At 36.8% G+C, this 27,635-nt stretch overlaps 1 protein-coding gene and 1 pseudogene across 11 annotated transcripts in view; one reads left to right on the top strand and one right to left on the bottom strand.

Moving 5' to 3' along the window:
* Window positions 1–27,635, top strand: part of USP40 (ubiquitin specific peptidase 40) — an 83,936-nt gene that overhangs the window by 8,370 nt on the left and 47,931 nt on the right. For 9 of the 11 annotated variants that reach the window (XR_008716102.1, XR_008716103.1, XM_055586503.1 and 6 more), the window contains exons 5-12: window positions 98–262; window positions 1,994–2,140; window positions 4,633–4,776; window positions 7,263–7,391; window positions 12,853–12,948; window positions 16,673–16,780; window positions 23,920–24,220; window positions 27,039–27,120. Coding sequence is in view for 9 of the 11 variants with exons in the window: in XM_055586503.1 (XP_055442478.1) it covers window positions 98–262; window positions 1,994–2,140; window positions 4,633–4,776; window positions 7,263–7,391; window positions 12,853–12,948; window positions 16,673–16,780; window positions 23,920–24,220; window positions 27,039–27,120 (1,172 nt within the window). In the remaining 2 variants the exon portion in view is untranslated. The remainder of the gene's footprint in view (window positions 1–97; window positions 263–1,993; window positions 2,141–4,632; window positions 4,777–7,262; window positions 7,392–12,852; window positions 12,949–16,672; window positions 16,781–23,919; window positions 24,221–27,038; window positions 27,121–27,635) is intronic. The other 2 variants (XM_055586501.1, XM_055586500.1) reach the window with 2 other exon arrangements.
* LOC129656710 (uncharacterized) lies at window positions 18,757–18,844 on the bottom strand (annotated as a pseudogene).

Genomic DNA, 27,635 nt, shown 5'->3' with positions numbered 1-27,635 from the left:
TCTAAATAAGTCTTGTGTTTTTCAACTAATATCACTTAAAATCTGTTTTTAAAATTCTGAAGCACAAAATTACATTTAAAAGTTACCTGTTTTATAGGAAATGAGGCAACATGATGTGCAGGAACTGAATCGAATTCTCTTTAGTGCTTTGGAAACTTCTTTAGTTGGAACCTCCGGCCATGACCTCATCAACCGTCTATATCACGGAACCATTGTTAACCAGATTGTTTGTAAAGAATGTAAGAATGTCAGTGAAAAGCAGGTGAATATGCAAGAGTATTTTAGTAATAAGTTAAATCATAAATTATAATTCATGTAATTAAATCTGTGATCTGTACCATATGAGGATTAATGTGCTTATTACTATAAATAACCATCACTTTTTCCCTTGTACTCTAGATGCTCCCAGATTATAAATTTATAATCCAGATTTCTCCATGTAAACTGAAAGAAGTAGATATCTTAAGATAGAGCTTAAAAAAAAAAAAAAGATATAGCTTAAATCTTCTATTTAGTGCTCTAATATTTAGAAAGTAGATTTGGGGAATATTTACAGTAGGGACCTGTGGCATCATGAGAAAAGCCAATGTCGTCATGGGTCAGTGGTTGGAATATCGTAAAGAAAGTCACTTGGGTAATAAAAACGGAAAACACTGAGGAATGTTTAACAAATCTGTAATTAAATATTGGATTTAGTTTATTGACGTCCCTCAGAAAGCTTGTTTATATGTGTGTGCTTATGTTTAAATATTATATATATAAAGCTATCATAATCCTGTTTAAACTGGTGTAACCTTCAATTATTTGTCAGAACAGATTGTCCATTTTATGTAGTTAGAAATTTGCTTATGTAAATTTAATAATCACTGCTTGCACTACAAATCTTATATAACAAATTATTTCATCACTGAACCATTGTCCTTTAATAAAAACCTTCTTTCTTATGGCAAGATTTATAGAAAGTTTATATGTTTGTATAAGTAAAAAATTAAATGCCATTTTCTAAGTGTTGCATTAATTGCCTTTTTGAAGTATATATATATATATATTTTTTTTTCTATATATTTAAATGAAAGTATTGGGCATAAAAAAGACTTTTGAGCCCTTATTGTGTATCATAATAGATTTGGCCAGCCTGGTTTGGAAATATTAAGATGTTATGTGTATGTGGGTTACTATATGATTGACCACTATTATGTAATGATTCACAAAGTAATTTTAAAACATAATGTACGTGAAGGCACATTATAAATTAGGCATTAACTTTTCACGTATCTATCTTGTAAACCATGTATAAACGTTAGTCTTACTGCTTTGGAATTCCACCATGAGCTAATTAACTAGTGCTATTTTATGATCCCCATAATCCGTCAAGGTAATGCTGTTGCACACACACACATGCAAAATTATAAATGTGCTTTCAACTTGTCAAATTGTGTCTGTTTAATATTGGAAATATGTTGTAATTCAAAGGTAATTTTAGAAGAATTAGTAGACTCACATTTTAGAAAATATCCTCCTCTTAATTTCCATGAAAATACCTTTATGTCCTGGCTGAAAATAATTTTTTTTCTTAAACTAACCCTAGCAGAAGAGGGGGAAGCAGGGTTTACAATAGAGTCCAACCATGGCCTTGCTGTGCCTGCCTGGAGACTAACATAGTACTAATGAACTGCACATACACTCTTCTCAATTCATGCATTCAGTGGTTTATTTCCTGATAAAAATAGGTTTTATTGTATCTATAGCGAACTCGTAAATTGGCTCCTGATATATTTTAAGCTGAGTTATAATTTGCTTGAGAAAGAATAATTTATTGTTATGAATCTTACCGTATCTAGTTGGGAGACCTATGCCTTCATATATAGAAAAGATATATGTGTTTTAAAAAAGAATGTATGTGTGATTATTCCCAGTGTATGTTTGAGTTGGTGATCTGTTTGTGAACATCTGTGGAATTGTATTTTCAATGTTATGTTCATGTATATTTCAGGAAGATTTCCTAGATCTAACAGTAGCAGTCAAAAATGTATCAGGTTTGGAAGATGCACTCTGGAACATGTATGTAGAGGAGGAAGTTTTTGACTATGACAACTTATACCACTGTGGAAACTGTGACAGGCTGGTTAAAGCAGCAAAGGTAAAGATAGACCCCTGCCTCTTGTGAGGGTGTGCAGGTAGTGCTTGGAGCAGGAACGTGTGTCAAGTGAAGTCACCTTGTATGAGATGTACATGAAGCTTTTAATCAGTAATAAGGATTGAGAAGACATGTCTTTACACTGTATATATTTGTATTTTAATTTTTTTTACAGTATTTTTTAAGCTTTCAACCTCACAGTTCATTCAACTTCTTACTCTCCCGGGAAAAATTTATTTGTAGCTCAGTGTTTCTTAAATAAACCTTTTTTTTTTTCCTTTGGAAGTTACTATTATGAAGAAGGCAATATATTTTTATATCTGCCAACTAGGAAGCTTGTTGAGCTTTCAGTTTTTTTGGTCTGCCACTATGAAAACAGAGAGCTTTATTTTTTGCATATGCAGTTATTGTACAATATTGATATATATGTTGATAGGTATCTTCCTTGATGCTAACAAATCTAATATGGCTTTTCCTTCTCCCCCCATTGAAAGTACCTAACTTGACAGGACTTGACAGAGTATATCAGGGTTTTTCTTCATACAACAAGCAAAATATAGAAGAAAAAGAAAACAAGATTTAAGCAACTGATTTATTGTGCAACGTGGCATCAACTCAGCTGCTATTATTATCTGTAGTAGGAACTCTTTCACTGCTTGTGGATGATACGACAGGCTGTTCATTAACCTGCTAACCTTGAACTCAGTTGAACCAGTGGTTATTGAACCCTGACTTAAAGAACTACTACAAAAGATTTATCTTTGCAGTTATTCTGTTAAGACAGAGTGATAGCACTATTCCTAGAGCTGACAATATTGGATTTTCCAACAAAGAAAATGAGGGTTGATTTAGACAGCACATGGTATTGATTTGGATCTTGGAGATTATAGGTGAAAATGTGATAAAAACAATAAACTCCATGCCTGTAGCGTTCACAGTGGGATCTGAAACCAGGATTTGAAAACAATTTTATATTGTTTAATATTTATTTCCATCTAGCCTTTGCCCTTTTATAAACCCAAAGAGAAAGGCTTATTTTTTGCTTACTTATTTTGTATTTCCTCGTTGGTATTATAACTGCAACTTAATAAAATAAATATAAAATTTAGAGGATGGAGCATCATGGAAAGACAAATACATGCTTAGTTCTGGTTGAACTTAATTTGCACATTGGTAAAATAAGAACCTTTTGCCAAACAAAAATAATTCTTGCATGCACCTTTTATGTCATTGGTTTAATTCATTTTCAGTGAAAATTTTTTGATCTTGATATTTTTAAAGTTGCCTTCTAGTTGCATTAGATTTACTATATTCTAAGGTTAGGCTTGGTTGTGGTACCTAAATTAATGTATATTTTCTTGTTCTGGGCATTCTTTCTTTTCTCGCCACATTATAGTTGAGTTGCTCACTTTTTTTAGATGCATTTTTTTTGAGTTAGTGTGAAATTCTGCCATGTTGTTAGATTGCTGCTTTTTCATTTAATTTCTTTTTCACCCACTAGATTTGTAGAATTGCTGTCTTATATATTTTTAGGAATGTTAGATATTTATGATTATGGATAATTTTATATATGGGGAAGGATTTTTTTTTGCCCCCTCACATTGCCATTAATAAGGGATTTAGGAGTCTTCCATGGTGGCTCAGATGGTAAAGCGTCTGCCTGCAATGTGGGAGACCCGGGTTTGATCCCTGGGTTGGGAAGATCTGGAGAAGGAAATGGCAACCCACTCCAGTACTCTTGCCTGGAGAATCCCACGGTTGGAGGAGCCTGGTAGGCTATAGTCCATGAGGTCGCAAAGAGTCGGACACGACGGAGCAACTTCACTTTCACTTCATGCCTTTAAAATAAAAAGCAGCTCAATATAGTGTTTTGTTTTAAAGCAAGGCATTAAAATAAAAAATATTTTACTGTCTGCCTTTAAGGACAGTAACTAGAAAACCCCAGTCAATGGATCTGTGTTTGGGAAGTTAGAGTCCTTTTGAAAGTCTAATGAAAGCTGTGGATCTTCTCCCCAGAAAAATACACACAAATACACATAATATTTTCATATAATTTAAAGGATTCGGATCTGTTGAAACAGTCCCTAGGTCGAAGGTGAAAGAGCTCCAGCTCTTCAGTAAATAAGAGCTGTGTAAAGTCGAGTTAGTGACTGAGGGGGAAGGTGGAAAGGTCAGGGCTCGGGCAGGAAAGAAGCACTCTTTGGGAGGAAGCACCTTCATCAGGTAGCTTTAATTTTATTTAGGATAGCAACATTAAAACATACAAGTGCACTGTAAATTTTTAAGTGTAAGCATAAGTGAGCGATGTCAACTTTTAGCACTAAAATAGATGAGTTTATGTCAAGAGCTGTATTGAATCCACAATGATTAGTTTATGTGACTTAAGGACATATTTCTCTTAAAACTGTGTCATAGATTGCCTTTTTATACCTTATGAAGTGTTATTCTTTTATATAATTCAGCTTTTAAAATTTACATTTTTTCTCTTTTGACAGTCGGCCAAATTACGTAAGCTGCCTCCCTTTCTTACAATTTCATTATTAAGATTTAATTTTGATTTTGTGAAGTGTGAACGATACAAGGAAACAAGCTGTTATACATTCCCTCTCCGGATCAATCTCAAGCCTTTTTGTGAACAGGTTTGACCTATTCTGTTTTGAAATTCTTTCTTTTCCCCTCTAAGGGGAATGTTTTGTTTACCTGATTTGCAGTTTGCTTAGTGCAGTCTCTCAGCCTTGGCACTGTTAAAATTTGTGTGCTCAGTTGCTCAGTCGTGTCCAACTCTTTGTGGTTCCAAAGACTGTAGCCTGCCAGGCTCCTCTGTCCATGGAGTTTGCCAGGCAAGAACACTGGAGTGGGTTGCCATGCCCTCCTCCAGGGGATCCTCCTCATCCAGGAATCCAGCCAGCGTCTCTTATGTCTCCTGCATTGGCGGCTGGATTCTCTACCACCGCACCACCTGGGCAGCCCCCGTTAATGTTTAGAGTTGCGTAATTCTCTGTTGTGGTGGGATGTGCTATGTATTTTAGGATGTTAAGCAACATCCCTGGCCTCTGCCTAGTAGATGACAGGGGCAACTCCCGCTTCTGTGCCCAGAAGTGACAAAAATGTCTTCAGACTTTGCCAAATGTCTGTGTCTCCTGAGGAGAGGAAAGGTGGGTAAAATTGCTCCTGGTTGAGAACCACTAGTTTATTACAGTCCTTTTTAATTTCCAAGTATGGATTTATTTCTAGTTTTTTTTTTTTTCCTTGAAAAATCTTTGAAATGAAAGTTTAAGAATAGAATTAGAAAAGACCCTGCAATAGGAAAAATTAACATTCAGTAGGATGTTCTATTTGGATCTAGTTTACTTTAGATGCAAAAATGAATTACACATTTAGAAAGCGAATGAGAAATTGGAATGTCACTAGTGTGGAATTTGTAATCCTTAAGACATGGGGAAAAAATGTTTAAAAACAAATTAATTACATAATCAGCCTACTTTATAAGCTGTTTAAAAATGTTTTCTGTTCCATTGCTTTACATGCCAAGATCAGAGTGATGAGACTGATGCATTTCTTGTTAAAAACCATTCTTTATATGTTTGAGACCAGAAGATTAATTAGCCAGCTATAGAATTTCTGTGTATCAAAGTAATCTTTTTCTAAATGGTTTTAAATCCCGGTGGACCTTCCTCAGCCTAGTTACCGAGCTTTTGGGTTTTATAATTATACTAATTTCCATTGAAAGGTTCTAATGTCTTGGCTTTGAGCCTATTACCAGCATACACAGAATAAACAGGTTTTCCAGGGTACTTTTCCCTGCTCCTATTTGCTGCCTGAAAAAAAAATTCATTTTTAAATAATTGAGTTATTTCTCCCTGTCTCAGTTTTATTGAGAAATAATTGACCCACATCACTTGTATAAGTTTAAGGTGTACAGAATGATGGCTTGGTTTACAAATAATATCAAACGATTACCTCAGTAGGTTTAGTTAACTTCCATTATCTCATATAGAAAAATTTTTGTCCTTTTATAAAAAGTAGTTTGTCACATGATTTTAACATATGTTGAAATAACAAAACTGAAAAAAGCAAGACATTGAGCATCTAAGAAATTCACAATAATTTTGCTTTTTGATTTCTGTATTAATGAAAATCATTATCATCTTTGTTTACATCTCTCTTGGTTTTTGCCTGAACCAGACATTTGAAAAATGACATTTAAAAACTGCTGCTCACTTAAAAAGTATAATTTAAGAAAATAAGTTCCCTAAATAATTGACACTTCCCAAGTAGCATCACATATGCCAAGTATCTTTTAACCTAAAGTAGGTTTTGTTTTCTAATGCCCATGTAGGTGTTCATACCTGAAGTAGGAAATGGCAACCCACCTCAGTATTCTTGCCTGGAAAATTCCATGGACAGACAAGCCTGGTGGGCTACAGTCAGTAGGGTCACACAGTCAGACATGACCGAGCATGCGTACATAGGTGTTCATGATTATACAGTTATAAAACACATTGCTTGTAGAGGAGATTGATCACACATTTGATAACTGAAAAAAAGAACTCTTCATTCCACTAAACTGCCTCTACACAAAACCAGCTAGTATTCATAATTGCTAAATTCCTGTTTTATGCAGAGGACTGAAGTGTCTGGAGGGGTAATGCATAGTAGATATAGCTCTGACTTTGAGGCACATAATAATCTTGTTAAAATATATTCAACTGCTAAAAAACTCCTTTATAAACCAGTGTAATAGGTTTAATATGAGACGATTTTCTCTTGCTAAAATGCTCTCTCACTCACTGATAGGGTAATATGTCTTGTGTTATAATGTTGACTTCCATGATTTTAGCCAAAGTACATAAAAATCGCATCTTGATTGAATATATGTTTTTATGTTTAACTCAGGCAGAATTTGGTTGGTGTAGAATGACTGGTATTTTCAGTCAAAGAATTACGCATTTCAAAATTTAAAACTGGTTATTCAAATTTATGTTAATTTACCCTAAACAATAATAATAATAATAACCAGTGATGTTTCTTACTGATTTTAATAGTTGAAATTCTTCTTTCCCTTTTCATTATATATATCTTTGTCTTATGTAAACTTTAACAATGTTTATGTTCTTTCTTGTAGAGTGAATTAGATGACTTGGAATATATGTATGACCTCTTCTCAGTTATTATACACAAAGGTGGTTGCTATGGAGGACATTATCACGTGTATATTAAAGATGTCGATCATTTGGGAAACTGGCAGTTTCAAGTAAGTATAGAAATTAGTTTAAGAGTATCTTTGCAACTGTTTTCTAGCCTTATTATTTTGGTGAGGCTATTTTTTGGTCATTTCTTATATGTTCACTCTGTGGAAAATTCTTAAAGGCATTAAAAGTTAATATAGATAGAAGTTTACATTTTTTAAACACCTCCTATTTGCTCTTCAACTAGGTTCTCCAGTTGTTAACATTTTGCCAAATTTCTGTAAGTCCATCCTCTGTATACAAACACACACACACACAGAGTTAACATTATCATTATTATGCTGAACCACTTGAAGTTTCATGGGCCTCTTTACCCCTAAATTCCTCCATGTTTATCTCCAGAGAACCAGGACATTCTCTTACATAAGCATAGATCAAAATCAAGAACTTTAATACTGATACAATACTATTTATTATCTAATATATATTTTATAATCAGATTTAACGGGTTTCATCCAAATCCATTATAGCATTTTCTTCCCACTGTAGTGTCAAGTCCAGGAACATGCATTATATTTAATTAACATATCTTGAAAAGTGAAAGTGTTAGGTGCTCAGTCATGTCCGACTCTTTGCAACCCCATGGACTGTAACCTGCCAGACTCCTCTGTCCATGGGATTTTCCAGGCAAGAACACTGGAGTGGGTTGCCATTTCCTACTCCAGTGGATCTTCCCGACCCAGGGATCGAACGCTGTGTCTCTTGCGTCTCCTGCGTTAGCGGGCAGGTTCTTTACCATCTGAGTCACCAGGGAAGCCCTTTGGTCTCCTTTAATCAATAACCATTCCTCAGCTTTCTTTGTCTTTCATGGCACCAAACAAAGATGATCCTTCTATATTGTCTTTGTGTTTCACAAAGGAGACTTCAGTCTTCCTGAAATGCTTTGCTGTGAATGGCATGATGTTTATTCTGTCTGGGAACCCAGTTTCCCAGTACCATTTATTTAATATTCCATTCTTTCCCCACAAATCTACAATGCTAGTTCTGTTATATTAATTGTTATTTTTATTTAAGTCCATTTTGGGGCTCTGTATTCTGTTTTTGTTGTTGTTGTTCCTTGTTTTCCTATTCCTAGGCAAATGCTACACTATTAATTTCCGTAGCTGTATTAGTAAGTCTTGTTATCTGGTAGGGCAAGTCTCTCTATGTGTTGTTATTCTTCAGGAGTGTTTTGGTTTTTATGGTTTTCTGAACATTTCTAGAGTCACCTTGTCAATATTCTCACACATATATACACATAAAAGTAGTAGGGTTTTGAATCTACATGTGTAAATAAGATACATCTTTTTGGTTTTTAGAACTTCTTTAGTGTCGTCTAAAAAAAGTTATATAATTTTCTCTAGAAAATAAAGCACTCATCAGGAGTCCAGTTCCAGTTATTTGCAGTGGAAAAAATTGTAATATATTACATGCTAGCCCCAAACTCTCAACCAGTTTCCTAAAATGTAACTAAAACACCAATAATGTAAGTTCTAACCCATCATGTTAGGATGTGGCATGCTTCAAACATACCTTCCTGATTGTCAAACAATTAATACTGTGATGAATGAATAATTGCTGCACTCGAGGTAACATAGCTTCTCTGAGTGCTGTGCATGCATGTGTGCGTGCTTAGTCGTGTCCAACTCTTTGCAACCACATAGACTAGCCAGGCTCCTCTGTCTGCGGAATTTTTCAGGCAAGAATCCTGGAATGGGCTGCGATTTCCTCTTCCAAGGGATCTTCTTGACCCAGCGATTGAACCTGGGTCTCCTGCATCTCCTGCATTGGCAGGTGGACTCTTTACCACTGAGCCGCCTGGGAAGCCCTCTGAGTGCCAGCAGTATTGAAAATGCCATGTTCCCGTTGTTGACATTCACTTTGCTTTTCAGAACATCTCCCTGTGTTTCTGATGCTCTGTTGGTTATACGTAGAATGTACTGAGAGAGACTTGTGCTTTGTAAAGTTTGGATATTTAAAGTCTAACTGTTCTGTTGGGAAAATACTGACCAGGGAGATGTTCTATGGCACTGTGTCTATTCTTTGTAGTTTTTGGACTGCTCATAGCTGGTATATTGAAATACAGTTATCTTGTTAGTACACTGACTTTATAATCAACCATCTTGCTTTTGGAAAAAAGACAGTTTTGTTTCACTCTTTCCTATCCTTAACCTCCCATTTCTTTTATTTCTAGAACTGGGTTTATCCAGTTTAGGGTCTAGGAAGCCATACACGCATCTCTCGAATGCATGTGCCTATTTGCCAAGACACTAGCTTGTTGGGCACATTTCAGTCAGATAGAGTGACGCACGTCTTACCTCCTCTGTCTAGTTCTGCCCTTCATGTTCCACCCTTAGCTGCTGATTCTTAACCTCTTACCTTCCTTCACACTGCTGTCTTCCAGGCCCCATGATAAGTGAATCTTACTCTCCAAGCAGCTGTTCTTCCCCGCACCCCCCCACTTTCAAACAATTGCATTAACTTTATTTCATTCTCTCCAAAAGATGAAGTTGAACCTTTTGTTAGATCTTTATAGAAGCTTGTGAACAGGTCTTATAAATAGTTATTATATAGTTCATTTTTTTTTTCTCTTTGCCTAGTCCACTGTAGTTCCTGGTTTTCTCCTTCCACTTACGCTTCTGTGGTAGCCTTTGTTTCCGATAGAAAGTGCTCCTGCCTTCCATGCAGTTCTGCTTCTGCCTCGGGGCTGTGTCTCTGCTGTCCTCCATGCTGGCTGCAGGCCCTCCTCAGTCTTGCTCAGCCAGTGTCAGATTTCAGGCACTTATGTAGCGGGCAGGATTTATCCTCAGTCTTTTGATGCATAAAGTATTTATTTCCAGTTTCCTTTTTAAGTTTATCATTGACATCATGCACAGAGGTAAGCTTCACACTGTGCGGTGAGGTAGCTCAAAAGGAATGATTCTTCCATATCTTCCTTTTGAGTTCTCCCTTGGATATCTCTACAATTCCATGCTCATTTCTTGGGAAATGATGGCAGCACCAAGCTCTTCTCTCGGTTCCTTTATACGACGCAAAGGGGCAGACAGGCGCGCTTTCACTTGGTTTGGCCCTCTATACTGCTTCTCTGGTCTGAGGCTCTGGTACTTTAGCAGGGTCTTCCTGAAACTTAAAGAACAATCAGAAGATTGCTTTCTGTCTCTGCCTGTATATTTCCTTATTCATGGCTTCTGTGAAGTATCACATTTATCTTTTTTTATTATTCCACTCTTTAAGAATCACTAGCTTTTCATCTAGAGCTTTATGGTGTTCAAATAATGATGCATGCTTTAAGAGTTTCAGCTTCAGTAGGTATACCTGCTGGACACTGCTTCTCTGTTTACTACCGTTATCCTGAGAGATCTCTTATGCCAAGAGACAGAGGACTCCAGATACTGTAAACACAGGCAGGTGTTGTTTTTTCTGCTTTCACTTTGGTGATTTCTTCTTCCCTTGCAAGTTTCCCTGCTAGGTGCCATCTGCAAGGAACACCTTTAAATGACCTGTCTCACATAATGTTCCTTGGGTGAAAGCCAACATTTCAGTTCTCTCAGCCCAGCTACAAGATGAGCTCTTCCTTCTTGCATAGAGGTCATTAACTATTCAGAATGTGGCCCTAGATCTGGCTGTGAAGAGGAGCCTGACTTAGGCCTTCCAAAGTGGGGGGCTTTCGTTTCACTGATGGTTGATACCACTTTGAACATTTGAGGATGTGGGACAAAGGAGGCTTTTGAGTAACTCTCACGAGTCAGCCCCGGGACTGGTGCTTGTAGGACCAGCCTGTCCTCATAAGACCAAGGTTGGGCACTGGCAGAGTGCAGGAGGACTCGGCCCAGGCTACATGCCCCCTGCACCAGTGTCACATCCTGGATGATGCCAGCCTACCTCTCCCCTCCTGCCATTTTTAAATCTCTTGTTTCTTAGCCATAAATGTCTTTGCATGCTAAGTCACTTCAGTTGTGTCCAACTCTGTGCAACCCCATGGACTGTAGCCCGCCAAGCTCCTCTGTCCATGGGATTCTCCAGGCAAGAATAATGGAGGGGGTTGCCATTTCCTTCTTCAAAGGATCTTCCCAACCCAGGAATTGAACCAATGTCTCTTATGTCTCCTACATTGGCAGGTGGTTTCTTTACCATTAGGGCCACCTGGGAAACCCGTGAATGTCTTTAAACATCTTAAACACACTATTTTACTATTCTCTACCTGAAAATTGCAGTATCTGAAGACCGTGGGTCTTTGGATATCTGCTGACTCCATTTCCTCATGATTTTGTTATTTTAGGCTGTAGACTTGGTTGGCTGTTTGTTTTTTAAGAATACCTTTTAGGAGTGATTGGAAGCCTGAGTTAAAAGTACCCTCCATGAAAGATGTGTGTCTGACTCTACCACATGCCTGTGGTCACCTCCAACCTTTAATACCTTGAAGATAAGATCTGTGTTTTAGAGCCATGCAAATAGTACGAATTTGGGCCACAAACTCCTATGAGGACCTGATTGTGATTATAGATTTTTAGAGGGAGTGTATTTCCACCTCCATCTAGTATCAGGGTGAAAGCAAACAAGTTTCTCATTGTCCTTTGTTGAGGAGGGGGGTTTGTTTGTAGATCATGCTTATATTTAGAGCATAGCCCTTTCAGGTTTCTAGCTTTTTGCTGGGATCTATTTGTGTGGTATAATAAAAATATATACATTTGATCTCTGTCCTGGATTCCTGGCTTAGAGCTCCTTGAAATTTCCCCAGTGATAAGGTTGTCTTTTCTTGTTCATAAAGATCCCCTTTCAACCATACCTGAGGTTATGCTAATGAAGTTACCTGCAGGGTGAGGGCTGGTCACCAGAGGGACCAATCACATGGTTAGAGGGTTAGAACCTTCAGCCCCTTCCCCTGACCAGGGAGGGACCAGGGGCTGGAGATTGAGTTTGGTGGTGTGTGCTCATTGCTGCAGTCATGTCTGACTCTTTGCGACCCCATGTACGGCAGCCTGACAGGCTCCTCTGACCATGGGATTTCCCAGGCAAGAATACAGGATGCATGCCCTCCTGCAGGAGATCTTCTTGACCCCAGGGATCGAACTCATGTCTCCTGTGTTGCAAGCAGATTCTTTTACCCCTGAGCCACCGGGGACCAATGATGGGTCACCAAGGGCCACTGATTCAGTCAGTCGTGCCTGTATAATGAAACTTAAATACAACTCTGAAAGAAAGAGACTAAGGGAGTGTCCAGTTTGGGGACCACTGTGCTAGAAGCATTATTTACCTCACAATCCCAATTTATAGAAATGCTAGAAAGATTAGGTAATTTGTCCAGGATTATTCAACCACAGTTGAAATTCAAAGCCAGACTTCCTGATTCCAAAGCACATACAAGTTAGTATGATGTTTTTATCATCATTTCTTCATCTTGAAACCTCCAAGGCACAAACATTCCTGTTTTGCTAATTACTAAGAGATTAGTGATAGAAACTTTTTTTTATTGTTTTCCTTCTTTAGGAGGACAAAAGTAAACCAGATGTGAATTTGGAAGATATTCAGAATAAAGAGGAGATTGATGATCCATTGATGATTCTAAAAGCAATTTTATTACAGGTAGAGTATATGTTTATGTTTGTGTTTATGTATATATCAGCTATATGATTTAGTTGGTAGAAGTGATATTGTTACTATTCGTAGTCTTTGGGGGAAATTCTCTGTCTATTGAAAAAAAATTTTTATTAGAGGCTTTCTGATTATAAAAGAAATACTTATGAATGGTAGAAATTTTGAGGGGAAAAAATTGAAGGTATATAAAGAAAATAAGTTTAAACCAAATGTTTGGTTACTGTTAACACTATGATATATATTCTTTGCATTTTATTTCCTTTGTGTTTGTATAGATATGTTAGGATTGGGTTACAAGATTTCTTTGGGTATTATTATTGTCAAGCTGGTTTTAGAAAAGGCAGAGGAACCAGAGATCAAATTGCCAACATCTGCTGGATCATAGAAAAAGCAAGAGAGTTCCAGAAAAACATCTACTTCTGTTTTATTGACTATGCCAAAGCCTTTGACTGTGTGGATCACAATAAACTGTGGAAAATTCTTCAAGAGATGGGAATACCAGACCACCTGATCTGCCTCTTGAGAAATTTGTATGCAGGTCAGGAAGCAACAGTTAGAACTGGACATGGAACAACAGACTGGTTCCAAATAGGAAAAGGAGTTCGTCAAGGCTGTATATTGTCACCCTGTTTATTTAACTTATATGCAGAGTACATCATGAGAAATGCTGGACTGGGAGAAACACAAGTTGGAATCAAGATTGCCGGGAGAAATATCAATAACCTCAGATATGCAGATGACACCACCCTTACGGCAAAAAGTGAAGAGGAACTCAAAAGCCTCTTGATGAAAGTGAAAGTGGAGAGTGAAAAAATTGGCTTAAAGCTCAACATTCAGGAAACGAAGATCATGGCATCCGGTCCCACCACTTCATGGGAAATAGATGGGGAAATAGTGGAAACAGTGTCAGACTTTATTTTTCTGGGCTCCAAAATCACTACAGATGGTGACTGCAGCCATGAAATGAAAAGACGCTTACTCCTTGGAAGGAAAGTTATGACCAACCTAGATAGCATATTCAAAAGCAGAGACATTACTTTTCCAACAAAGATTTGTCTAGTCAAGGCTATGGTTTTTCCTGTGGTCATGTATGGATGTGAGAGTTGGACTGTGAAGAAGGCTGAGCACCGAAGAATTGATGCTTTTGAACTGTGGTGTTGGAGAAAACTCTTTAGAGTCCCTTGGACTGCAAGGAGATCCAACCAGTTCATTCTGAAGATCAGCCCTGGGATTTCTTTGGAAGGAATGATGCTAAAGCTGAAACTCCAGTACTTTGGCCACCTCATGCGAAGAGTTGACTCATTGGAAAAGACTCTGATGCTGGGAGAGATTGGGGGCAGGAGGAGAAGGGGACGACAGAGGATGAGATGGCTGGATGGCATCACTGACTCGATGGACGTGAGTCTGAGTGAACTCCGGGAGTTGGTGATGGACAGGGAGGCCTGGCGTGCTGCGATTCATGGGGTCGCAAAGAGTCAGACACGACTGAGCTACTGATCTGATCTGATATATACTTCTTTGGAATTTACTGTTTTCCCATATTATCCTTCTAATGTCTTTAGGACCTGAAGTTATGTCCCCTTTTTCATTCCGTACTGATAAATACCTCAAGTATATGACTTTTTTTTTTTTAACTTTACAATATTGTATTGGTTTTGCCATATATCAACATGTATAATATCATAAGTGTATGACTTTTAATGTTTATCACGTACCCTGTTGTAAAGATGGTAGTCTCTTTTCATTTATTCATTCATTCTTAATGAACATTTTTTTCTCAGTTTCTTTCTAGGGACCTAGGCTGAATATTGGTCTATGGCTACTGTCTTAGTCTGCTAGTTCAGTTCAGTCGCTCAGTCGTGTCCAACTCTTTGCGACCCCATGAATCGCAGCACGCCAGGCTTCCCTGTCCATCACCAACTTCCGGGGTTTACTCAAACTCATGTCCATCGAGTCAGTGATGCCATCCAGCCATCTCATCCTCTGTCGTCCCCTTCTCCTCCTGCCCCCAATCCCTCCCAGCATCAGCGTCTTTTCCAGTGAGTCAACTCTTCCCATGAGGTGGCCAAAGTATTGGAGTTTCAACCTCAGCATCAGTCCTTCCAGTGAACACCCAGGACCGATCTCCTTTGGGATGGACTGGTTGGATCTCCTTGCAGTCCAAGGGACTCTAAAGAGTCTTCTCCAACACCACAGTTCAAAAGCATCAATTCTTGGGCTATCAGCTTTCTTCACAGTCCAACTCTCACATCCATACATGACCACTGGAAAAACCATAGCCTTGACTAGACGGACCTTTGTTAGCAAAGTAATGTGACATAATAAAATCCCACAGACCAGAGTCTTAATTAACAGAAATTTGCTTTCTCGTAGTTCTCAGGCTGGAAGTCCAGATCAAGGTGTCTGCAGATCTGGTTTCTTCTGAGGCTTCTCTGCTCGGCTCTTGCTGTGTCCTCATATGGCCTTTCCTGAGTTCATGCGCATCCCTGGTGTCTCTGTGTGTCCAAATTTCCTTTCTTATAAGGTTGCTTGATTGGATAAGGGCCCACCCTTAAGGCCTCATTTTAACTTAGTCATTTCTTTAACTGCCCTATCCAAATATAATCAGTTAAAATTTTGAGAGTTAGGAATTCAGCATATGAATTTTTGTGGTAAGGGGACAGATTTCAGCTCAAAATAGTCACTTCTTACCCCCTTTTAGAAGTTGTTTATAATTCAGAACATTCAGAAGAGACTAGTAGTTTTTTTTGCATGAAAGTATTTCTTCTAAAAATCCCACATAATATCAGAAATTTACCAAATCTCTAAATACACTTTGGGTATTGCTCTTGAAATGTTTAAATGTTACCACATAGAAAGTGGCAAAATTCAAGTTTTCTAAACTTAGGCTTAATCTATTTTAAAAAGCTTTTGATTTTTAAATAATTTTGGTTAATCCACCTACTTGTTTGGTGTTACAGGCCAAACAAGTTATTAATCCTGTTGGTCCCTTGAACTCATAAGCATTGCACTTAAATCTTTTTTTTTTTTTTTAATTTTATTTTATTTTTAAACTTTACATAATTGTATTAGTTTTGCCAAATATCAAAATGAATCCGCCACAGGTATACATGTGTTCCCCATCCTGAACCCTCCTCCCTCCTCCCTCCCTATTCCATCCCTCTGGGTCGTCCCAGTGCACCAGCCCCAAGCATCCAGTATCATGCATCGAACCTGGACTGGCAACTCGTTTCACACATGATATTTTACATGTTTCAATGCCATTCTCCCAAATCTTCCCACCCTCTCCCTCTCCCACAGAGTCCATAAGACTGTTCTATATACATCAGTGTCTCTTTTGCTGTCTCATACACAGGGTTATTGTTACCATCTTTCTAAATTCCATATATATGCGTTAGTATACTGTATTGGTGTTTTTCTTTCTGGCTTACTTCACTCTGTATAATAGGCTCCAGTTTCATCCACCTCATTAGAACTGATTCAAATGTATTCTTTTTAATGGCTGAGTAATACTCCATCGTGTATATGTACCATAGCTTTATTATCCATTCATCTGCTGATGGACATCTAGGTTGCTTCCATGTCCTGGCTATTATAAACAGTGCTGCGATGAACATTGGGGTACACGTGTCTCTTTCCCTTCTGGTTTCCTCAGTGCATTGCACTTAAATCTTATCAGATTTTCTTAAATGACTTTTCTTTCTTTCATAAGGAGGAGAGTAATCTAATTCCCGTTGATCAGCTGGGCCAGAAACTCTTGAAGAAGATAGGAATATCTTGGAATAAGAAGTACCGAAAACAGTATGGACCACTGCGAAAGGTATTCATGACATCCTTCTAGAAAGTTCCATTCCCAAGAAATTTTATTGTGATCTTGGCAACATGAATTTCTTTGCAGAAGGAAATTTAAATTAGGTAGAAATAGAATTAATATTTTTCTTAATGGTTAAAATTCAGTTAAATGACTTAGTAATTTATCATAGAATCAAGAATTAAGAAAGAGAAGAATAGAGAATGGGCTTTTAATCATAACAGCAAAAAATGTCACCAAGTTCATATTCTTTTTTTTTTTAATTAATTAATTTTAATTGGAGGATAATTACTTTACAATATTGTGGTGGTTTTTGCCATACATCAACATGAATCAGCCATGGGTACACATGTGTCCCCTATCCTAAGCCCCCCTCCCGTCTCTCCCCATTCTATCCCTCTGGGTTGTTCCAGAGCACCAGCTTTGAGTGCCCTGCTTCAGGCATTGAACTTGCACAGGTCATCTCTCTTACATGTGGTAATATACATATTTCAATGCTGTTCTCTCAAATCATCCCACCCTCACCTTCTCTCACAGAGTCCAAAAGTCTGGTCTTCACATTTGTGTCTCTTTTGCTGCCTTGCATAGATCGTCATTACGGTCTGTCTAAATTCCATATATATACATTAATATACAGTATTGGTGTTTCTCTTTCTGACTTACTTCACTCTGTATAATAGGCTCCAGTTTCATACACCTCATTAGAACTGACTCAAATGCATTCCTTTTTATAGCTGAGTAATACTCCCTTGTGTATATGCAAAGTTCATATTCTAAGGCTTATCATCTTACTTACAGAAATGTCTTCTGGCATTCATCCACATTTCACTTGATCTTTCTTTGACACACAATTTTACTAAACTTGGCAGTCTGGTTTCCTCAACTGTAAGATGAGCAAAAGCTGGTAATGCCAGAATTGAGACAAAAACTTGACTGAAAACAAGCAAAGCAACAAAACACTTAGTAAACATTTGGAGCTATTTCTTGTAGAAGCAAGGTGCTTATGTGCTTCTGTCCGTGTTTAAGTTTATCTTTTAATTTTAGACCGCAGTTCATAAATGAAGTTATTGACCCTGAGTTCATGGACAGTCTTAGGTTTTCAATCAAAACAATTGGATCAGTGTTTCAGTATTTTACTATTAAGTATGTTATCAGCTGTGCAGGGGCTTTATTGTTTTGTTTTTAAATAAAAATATTCTTCATAAGTTTGAGGAAGTTAGCTTTTACTCATAGTTGACTGGTAGTTAATCTCTTTTTTTCCTTGAAGCTAATTTGTGCTTTTATTTGCCAATATAACTTAACTACAGTGGCTTGCAAACTTTTTTGACCTAAAAAGTACATTTTACATCACAGTCCAGTAAACACATACATACAGAACATCTATACTTATCTGTATAATAAGTTTATTGAGCAGTTTACAACAAAATTGGTAAGAAGGTACAGAAATTTCCCATATTCCCCTTCCCCACAACATGCATAGGTGTTATCAACATCATTCATCAGGGTGGTTGGTTGGTTAGCTTGTTTTTCCTAAACCAAGGATGAACTGTATTGATGTGTTGTAATCACCAAAGTCCATAGTTCATCTTAGGATTCATTCTAATGAAGTAAGTAGTACTACCTTCTGTTGGTTTGGAAAAAAAATGTATAATGACATATATCCATTGTTAAAATGTCATACAAAGTATTTCCATTGCACTAAAAAATTGTATTCTGTGTATTCATCTCCCCTCACTTCCAGACTCCTAGCAACCACTAATCTTTTTATTGTATCCATAGTTTTGCCTTTTCCAGAATGGCATAAATAGTTGAAGTCTCTCTCTCTTTCAAAGCCCTTATATTTCTGTAACTACTCATGGCCCACACATTCATGGGCTGGACAGACTCTAAGTAGCAAACTTCCCCACTAAATACTGCAGCTTTCCTTCCAATATTGAACCTTGTCCCACTGGTCCTGCCCAACAGCTACATGAAGTGCAGAGGATATGTAGAGAGTATTTGGCCATAGGAAGGCCACAAGTTTTATGCCCCTTGTCACAGTGAACCCAGATTCTTTTGGGTGTGTTACAAGCAGCTGATAGTTGTATCTTGAATAGAGGTTGGAGATTATCAAATGCTGTTTGTTTACATTTATTGATGTGACCACATGGCTCTTTTCTTTTACTCTATTAATGTAGTGAATTCTGTTGACTTTTTTCAATGTTAAAGCAAATCTCACATTTCTGGGATAAATCACATTTGATCATGATATAGTTATATGTATCTGTTGTTTATGTTGGGCTTCCCTTTCCGCTCAGTAAGTAAAGAGTCTGCCTGCAATGCAGGAGACCCGGGTTCAATTCCTGGGTTGGGAAGATCCCCTGGAGAAGGAAATGGCAAATATTTGGCTCATATTTTATTAAGATTTTGTGCCTATGTTTATGAGAGACATGAGTCTTTAACTTCCTTTTTTGTAGTATCTTTATCAGGTTTTATTATCAGAGTTACACACACACACAAGTCGCTCAGTTGTGTCCGACTCTTTGCGACCCCATGGGTTGTAGCCCACCAGGCTCCTCAGTCCATGGGATTTTCTAGGCATGAATACTGGAGTGGGTTGCCGTTTCCTTCTCCATATCAGAGTTAGGGAGGAATCAAAACAAATTGGGAAATTCTCACTTTTTTATATTCTTGGAAAGAATTTTTCTGAGGTAGATTATCATTTCTTTCTTAAATGTTTGATAAAGCTAGTTAGACCTGAAATGTTTTTATGGGAAGTTTTTTATATTATAGTTTTAATTTGTTTGTAGAGTTACTTACATTTTTATTACTTCTTGTATTGTCTTAGAAAATTATATTTTTAAAAGAATTTATCCTTTTATATATGGTGTCAAATTTATTGGCATGAAGTTGTTCAGAATATCTCATATTATCTTTTTTAGTATCTGTAGGACCTAAAGTTCTTCATGTTCATTCCTGAAATTAGATATTTGTGTTTGCTCACTTTTTTCATAAGTCTCTTTAGGGCTTATCAAATTTTAATAAAACAGCTTTTCAAAAAACAACTTTTACCTTTATTTTCTCCTCATCTGTTTTCAACTTCATTGATTTCTGTTTTTAGTTATTTCCTCCCTTTCACCTCTGGGATTTAATGTAATCATCCTTTTCTAGCTTCTTGGGTTGGTATCTCAGTTGTTTTTTAAAACATGCTTTTAAATCAGGAAATTACTTCTAAGCGCTTATTTGTGCTCCATTGCCCAATCGTGTCCGACTTTTTGTGACCCATGGACTAGCCCAACCCACCAGGCTCCTCCATCTGTGGGATTCTCCGGGCAAGAATACTGGAGTGGGTAACCATTGCCTTCTCCAGAGGATCTTCCTGACCCAGGGATTGAATCTAGGTCTCCTGCATTGCAGGTGGATTCTTTACCATCTGAGTCATGGTCCTTGCCTTCAAATCTACTTTGTTTGGTATTATTACCTACTTTGCACCAAGCTTTCTAATGCAAGTGTGTCTATTGTAAACAGTATGAAGTTGGTTTTTGTTGATTTTGGAAAATTGTGATTTTTAAGGAATTTAACCTCTTAAAGTGTCAAATTTGTTAGCATAAAGTTGTTTGAAATACTACCATATTATCCTTTTAATATCTGTAGGACCTATAGGACCCTATTTCATTTCTGATATTGGTAATTTGTGTTTTTTAGATTTCTTTTTCATCAGGCTTGCTGGGGGTTTATCAAGGTTATTAACCTTTTCAAAGAAACAGCTCTGTATTTGTTTTTCTCTTTTGTTCATGTTTTCTATCAAATAATACAGTTTGATAGTCTCCCTTTTAATTAGAATGTTCAGTCCATTTATTTTTAATGTATTAATTTGTATAGTTGAATTGAATTCATCATCTAGCCATTTGATTTTTATTTGCCTCCTTTATTCTTTGTTCCTTTTTTTTCTTTCTTGCCTTTTGAATTAATCAAGTAATTTTTAATGTTTTATTTTTGTTTCCTCTGTTGACTTTTTGGCTGTGGTTCTTTAAATTTTTTACTGTAGGTATTGTACTGTACATAAGTTAGTATTGTAATGTACAGACCAATAGTGTAACACTTCATGTACCACATAAGAGGCTTATAGTAGTATAATTCCATTTTCCTACTCATCCTTTTCTGCTGTTGTCTTGTATCTTACCGTTATTTGTAAATACACCATGTGTTTGTATGTATGTTTCCTTTAAACATTTAAATGACTTTTAAAGACATTAATGAAAAAAATCATGTTTTATTTTACCCATTCTGGTGTTTATTGTTCCTTCTTGCATTTCCAAGTTTACATGTAATATCCTTTCCCTTCAGCCTAGAGATCTTCCTGTAGTGTTTTTCCACACATCTAGAACTGCAGGCAAAAATATTCTCAGTTTTTGTTTGTCTGATATTTTTATTTTGCTTTCATTTTTTTAAATGGCATTCTTGCTGGATGTAGAATTTTAGGTTAATAGTTTTTATTGGTTTTTTTGGCACTTTAAAATGTCATTTTATTATGTTCTGGCTTCCTTTATTTTGACTGAGAAGTCAGTGTCACTTAAATGTAACATGTCTTTTTTTCTGTTTACTTTTAAGATCATTTATCTTTGGTCTTTAGCAGTTTAACAATAATGTGTCTTGGTATGGCATTCTTTGTGTTTATTTGCTTTGTATCTCCTAAGTTTTTTTATATCTGAGGCTTGAACTCTTTCTTCAGTTTTGGCCATTATATTTTCAATTTATTTTTCTGCTCTACTATCTCTCTCTCCTTCAAAACGTACAGTTACATATATATTGGCTATTCAGTATTTCCTCACTGGTCGTAGATATTCTCGTAGGGTTTTGTGGGTTTTTTTTTTTCCCCCTTGGCTCCAATTTGGGTAATTTCCATTGACCTGTCTTCTGCTGTATCCAGTCTTCTATCAAGCCCAGCCAGTGAATTTTTTTGTTTCAGTTGTCTTATTCAGCTGTAGATTTTTGACTTAGGTCTTTTAAAAATGCCTGTTTCTTTGCTGAAATTCCACATTTGAACCTACTCTGTACATCCTTTCCTATAAATTTATGTATTTCAATAACTTTACTATTATAACATCGGGATTATTTCTGGGTCTATATTCACTTTTTTGTCTCTTGTGAATTGACTATCTTATCTCTTTATTATGAATCACATTGTCCTATTTCTTTGCATGCCATATACTCTTATATTGCTTGTTGGACATTGTGGAAGATGTGTTTTAGAGGCTGTGGATTGTAAGAGTTTTTCATTATAATCTAACAGACCCTTAAGTAACTTGGAATCACCTTGATCCTGTGGAACCTTCATTTGGGGCTTTGGTAGGGTGGATCTGTTATAGTTTAGCTGACAGTTGTAGGGAGTAGCTGTTAGTCCTGGGGCCTGCATGGTCCTCCCTCTTAAGGCAGAGGTTAGCAAGCATGGACAGACTAGGGATTGCTGCCCTATTTTGCACAACTCCCACCTAAAAACTGTCTTTATATTTTCAAACAGTTACATTTAAAAAGATGCTCAGGTTTGCCTCTTAGCTGACAAAGCCTAAAATATTAGTCTGGCCCTTTACAGAAAAGTTTATCAATCCCTGACCTAAGACGGGACCCTTCTAGAATCTCAGTGGAAAGCCTGAGGTGTTTGTCGTTTGCCTCAGACTTGGCAGGACTTCAGCTCCATGCTCTTCCTGTCCAGCAGCAGGGGGCCAAAATCTCTGCTCATATCTTGGATCTCCCAGCTGTTGCTTTCTGCTCGGTTCCTTGGGTCTCAGACTGTACATGTGCCATTCAAAAGTCAGCCAAGGATGGGAGGAGGTTTTGATACAGGGTTACTTCTGGAATTTTCTCTTTCACTCTCCTGCCTCTCTGGCATTCTCAAATTCTGCCTCCTGAGTCCAGTAAGACTCCTGCCCTTCAGTTGAACTCGCTCCTCTATCGTTCTGTGCAGCAGACTGGGAAGTGGCGGGTCAGTGCGGAGCTCACCTAGCTCGTTTCCCTTTTTGAAGGGTTATGCCCCCTTCACCCTCACTTTGTCTGTTTTTGGTTACTCTTCAAACAGTTGTTTTCTTTATTTTGCATAAAGTTTATGATTTTTAATCAGTGGGGTTACTCTAATAATAAAATTCTCTGCCATTACTGGGACCAGACTACACTGAAGTTTGAAGTTTAAAATAGTTAATCTTCAACTATCGAACAAAGAAAAAAATTGCTATATGGAAAGTATTCATTACTGAAACTATATTACCATCTGTTACATATAGTGTTAACAGTATTACCTCTGGGTCATCTGTTTGATCAGAGTATGGATTGTTACAAATTCTTCCTTTCCAAGAGAAAAATGAGAAAATCACCTTTCTCTGTTGTTCGATGAGCTAAGAAAATGTTCCATATGCCCCCAAGTGATTTTCTGTGTGAAGTAGTTTGTGCTGAGAGAAAAGGAAGAGATACAGGCCATGTAGAAATTAGGGAATGAGAGAAGAGTGGAGTAGGGGTGGAAAGGTGGGGTAGGCTGGGGAAGAAAATTTTTTTTCTTCCTAATCCTTTAGCTGGAGGAATTTGAGCATCTTTGGGATTATGACTTAACCTTTCAATGTTTTGATTTCTTGAGCTAGCCTGTCAGCTTCCAGGAAAGACAATACTTAATTTAGTTCATGTAAGCCTGTAATTATGACTATATCCCATAGTTTTGTCAGGATTATCTTCTATGATGCTTCATTGTGTAATTTCCTTTGTTTTGTGCTTTGTTTGGATTGCTTTAAACATTTTGAAAGTGTTTATTCTATGTAATCTGTTTCAGTAAAGACTTTTTAAAACAGCATTAAAACAGTTATTGAGATATAATTAAAACATGTTTAAGATTGTGTCATCACAGGGCATGTGCTGAGAGGCTAGGGCCCAGGGGTAGGAATGTCCAAAAAAAAAACCAATAAAAAAGATTGTGTCATGGCAGCTTTCTCCCTGGATATAGCTATTAGACTGTTCAACAGAAAGCACTCTGGTTTTTATTAAATGTTTTATTATGGCCCAAATGAAATTTTTTTCCCTCTTAACTGGCCAGGCCAAAAAGTTGACATACACAGAAAGGAAAATTTTTTTAATGTCAATGAAAATTTTTTTTGTTAACCTAATGTTTGTTTTTTGTTTCTGTACAGTTTTTGCAGGTTCATTCTCAGATATTTCTGCTCAGTTCAGATGAAAGTACAGTTCGTCTGTTGAAGGATTCTTCTCTCCAGGCTGAGTCTGATATCCAAAGAAATGATCAACGGCTTTTCAAGACACTTACTTCAGAATCCTTAACATTAAATGATAGACCCTCCTGTCCCCACTGGTTTGATATAAATGATTCCAGAGTCCAACCAATCAAGGAAAAGGATATTGAACAGCAATTTCAAGGAAAAGAAAGTGCCTACATGCTATTTTATCGGAAATCCCAGTTACGGAGACCCCCTGAAGGTATGGCAAGATAAATGTCCCTATTTGTTTAAGTTGATGACTATAGAAGATAAATATTGAGTGCTATTTGAAGTTTTGCCCTTTTAGAAGAAGGTTTACTCTTGGAATATTTAAAATATTTTCAAGTTAACTAGAACTATACAAGAAAGACGACATTTTGTTCTTTTTAAAAGATGATATATTTCTGTTTTTTTTCACCAGGTAATAATATGAAGCCATAGTTAGATTTTCACAATGGCATTTCCTTGGGTCACATCATGTTTTCTTGTTGTGTGAGCAGGGCAGACACAATTGTTCTCCATTCAGGCTTGTCTCTGCAGTTCGGGCGTGTGTTGTCATTGGGTTGCAAGTGGCCTTGGTCTTATTTTCATGTGTTCCCTTTTATTTTCTTTTTTCCTTTACCTCAAGGTAATAAGTCTTTAAGCAGTTGAAGTATCTCTGAAGCCCTCTTTGCTGAATCTTCTAAGAGAACTCATACCATGGTGGAAGTTAAACACTGAGATCCACAATGATAAATTTTAGAGCTTAAGCTACTAACATTAATTAGTCTGTAAGACTTTTTTTTAATCACTTCCCAGAATTTATGCAAAAGTGAAAAATTCTAACTAGGAAAGCTGTTTAGATTGAGACATATCTATGATTACAGATGAGGATACTGTGATCATTTTTATAAAGAATAAGAATAAAGTAGTTACTGATTTGCAATGAATCAAAGGAAATTAACTCTCTGGACCTGAAACAGTAATAATTATGTAATGGTTCTATTGACCAGAAAGGTTTTTTTTCCCTGAGGGGAAAAAAATCTGGTAATCGTTCTGATAAAAAATATTGAAGAAAAATTAAATTCACAATTGTAGAAATATATATCAGTGTTTTCAGATGACATGTTTTTTTCACTGAATTGAACTTCAGTGTGTACATAATTAGAATATGTACTAAGTGACAAATTTTCCAATTAGCTTAGGACTTAAATAAAGGTCCAGCCAAAATCTTGATGGTTTTTTAGGGGGTTGAAGGGATGGAACTTGGCAAAATGATTCTAAAGTTCACCTCAAAAGATAAATTAACGAAAACTGAAGAGAAAATGCTAAAGGAAAATTTACTGTATCAGTGTAAACATATTTATAATGCTGTAGTAATTAAGACAATGTAGCACTGATGCAGAGGTAGACAGATCATTGAGCAGTAAGCCCAGAAGCTGATCTAAGTATTTTTAGGATTTTAATCCATGAAAAGGTAGCCTTTCAGATAAATAGGGGGGAAATGAATTACTCTGTAAATACAACTGGGAAGTTGGTTAGTTGCTAATCACTTGAATTAACAGTTAGTACAAATGATTATATTTATCCCTTTCATGAAATTATACTTCCTTTAATGTTTATGTAAAAAAGAAGCCTTCAAATGTAGATATTTTTCTGATCTTAAGATAGAAAAGACCTTTCTTAGCTTGAAAGCAACAAAAAAAATGAAGGACAAGTGATGCAGACCTTAACTGTGTATGTGTGTTAGCCACTAACGGTTGTGGCACTTCGTGATCCTTGGACTGTAGCCCGCCAGGCTCCTCTGGCCATGGGATTGTCCAGGCAAGAATACTGGAGTGGGTAACCATTCCCTTCTCCAGGGGATCTTCCCAACCTAGGGATTGAACCTGGTCTTCCGAATGGCAGGCAAACTCTTTACCATCTGAGCTGGCAGGGAAGCCCACATAAACCTTATTACACAATGCCAAAAGGCAAATGACAAGCTAATGGAAAACAGAAACATATATGACAAATTTATTTTCCCTGTCTGTAGAGTGCTCTTACATTTATTCCATTGTGCTCAGTAGTAAATTGGAAAAAGGATATAAATAATGTACAAAAGAAGAAATAAGAACAACCGATAAACTGCCAAAAAAGATCTATCTAGCCCATAACCAAAAACATGAATCATAACAGCAGTGAGTGACTTGTTTCCTCCCAAATCAAGTATTTCTATTAATCTGGTTCTCAACAATTAGCACTCCCTCTACATTTGGTAGGTATATAAACTAATACAACTGGTTTGGTTGTATGTATTTAAAAACCTTAAGCCAATAATTGTACAGATTTGTTTTGAAATAATCAGAGCTGTGTATAAATTTTTAGTTCAAAGATACTCGTTACCCCTGTTCCTTTGTAGTAATGACTAACTGGACATCACCCGAATGTCCAACAGAAATGGATTAATTAAGCTATTTATAGAATGGGCTACCATGCAGTCATTTAAAGCTTTGGAAAAATATTCGCAGTGTATTAAATGAAAAAGCAAGTTATATGTTTGTTGACTATAATCTCAGTTGCTTTAAATAGGTGTGTGGGGGGTGTGTGTGTGTGTGTGTATACAGACACACTGTGTAGAATAAACATCAGAAGTATATATAAATCCTCAAAAAAAAAAAGAAGTATATAGATCACATTTTAGCAGTATTCCCTAGGAGTATGATTATAGGTAATATTTATTTCTTTTACATTAGAAACCATCATTTCTAGAACTTTTATTTATAATGATCATTTGGTATCAGGAAGAAAATAGCACGTGTTCTTTTTAAAAGGTATATTTAAAAAGAGTTGAAGAAATGGAATTCTCTAGCTTGGCTTAAAGAACTGTTTACCTTTTTTATGTTTTAATATTTTCAATTTACAGATGGGGAAACTAAGATCTAGAGAAAATTTGTATTCACGCAGACTGTAGAAGCTTTCCTAGCTTCCAGCACGGTCCTTTATAGTTTTCCATACTTCCTTTTCAGCAACCAGATTTTATTTAGTCAGCACAAGTTAATGAAAAGTTTTGTTCACAGCTCGAGCTAACCCACGATACAAGGTTCCACATCATTTGCTGAGTGAAATGGATGCAGCTAACATTGAACTACAAATAAAAAGGTAACTTTAAGTTACTTTTAGAATTTGAATGGTTTTTCTGGGGAGCAAAGACCTAATTGAGGTCTTAAATTAAGTATTCAGTAATGAAAATAAAAGAAGAAAAAAAGTCAGCTATTTAATGCCAATGTCATGTTATTAGCTGCTGAATTTTAATACTGAGAGTATCTTTTACTTTGAAATTACCCTTATCTGTGAGGGTGATGAAATAATGACACTTAACTGGCCATTGTTAAGTAGGGATCAAAGTCTAAGAAAACTAGAGAAATCTGAGCACTCCATTGTACTGAATGAGTTATTTCCTTGGCACAGACAGAGTCTGTCATGAAAATTCCCCCTCATGTGTAAGTAGTTGTGGAGAACTGGCCTGTAGTTGACAGCGTTGCAGGAAGGGGGACCCCTTCCAGGGCCCGAAGCTGGGCTCTTGTCTAACACTCAGAAATGAATTGTCCAAGGAGACACATGTGCTGACAAAGCAAGAGATTTTATTGGGAAAGGGCACCCGGGTGGAGAGGAGT

This window comes from Bubalus kerabau, chromosome 6 (assembly GCF_029407905.1).
Source record: "Bubalus kerabau isolate K-KA32 ecotype Philippines breed swamp buffalo chromosome 6, PCC_UOA_SB_1v2, whole genome shotgun sequence".
Lineage (NCBI taxonomy): Eukaryota > Metazoa > Chordata > Mammalia > Artiodactyla > Bovidae > Bubalus > Bubalus kerabau.
The sequence above is the reverse complement of the archived record's forward strand: the minus strand, read 5'-3'. Positions and strand labels throughout refer to the sequence as shown.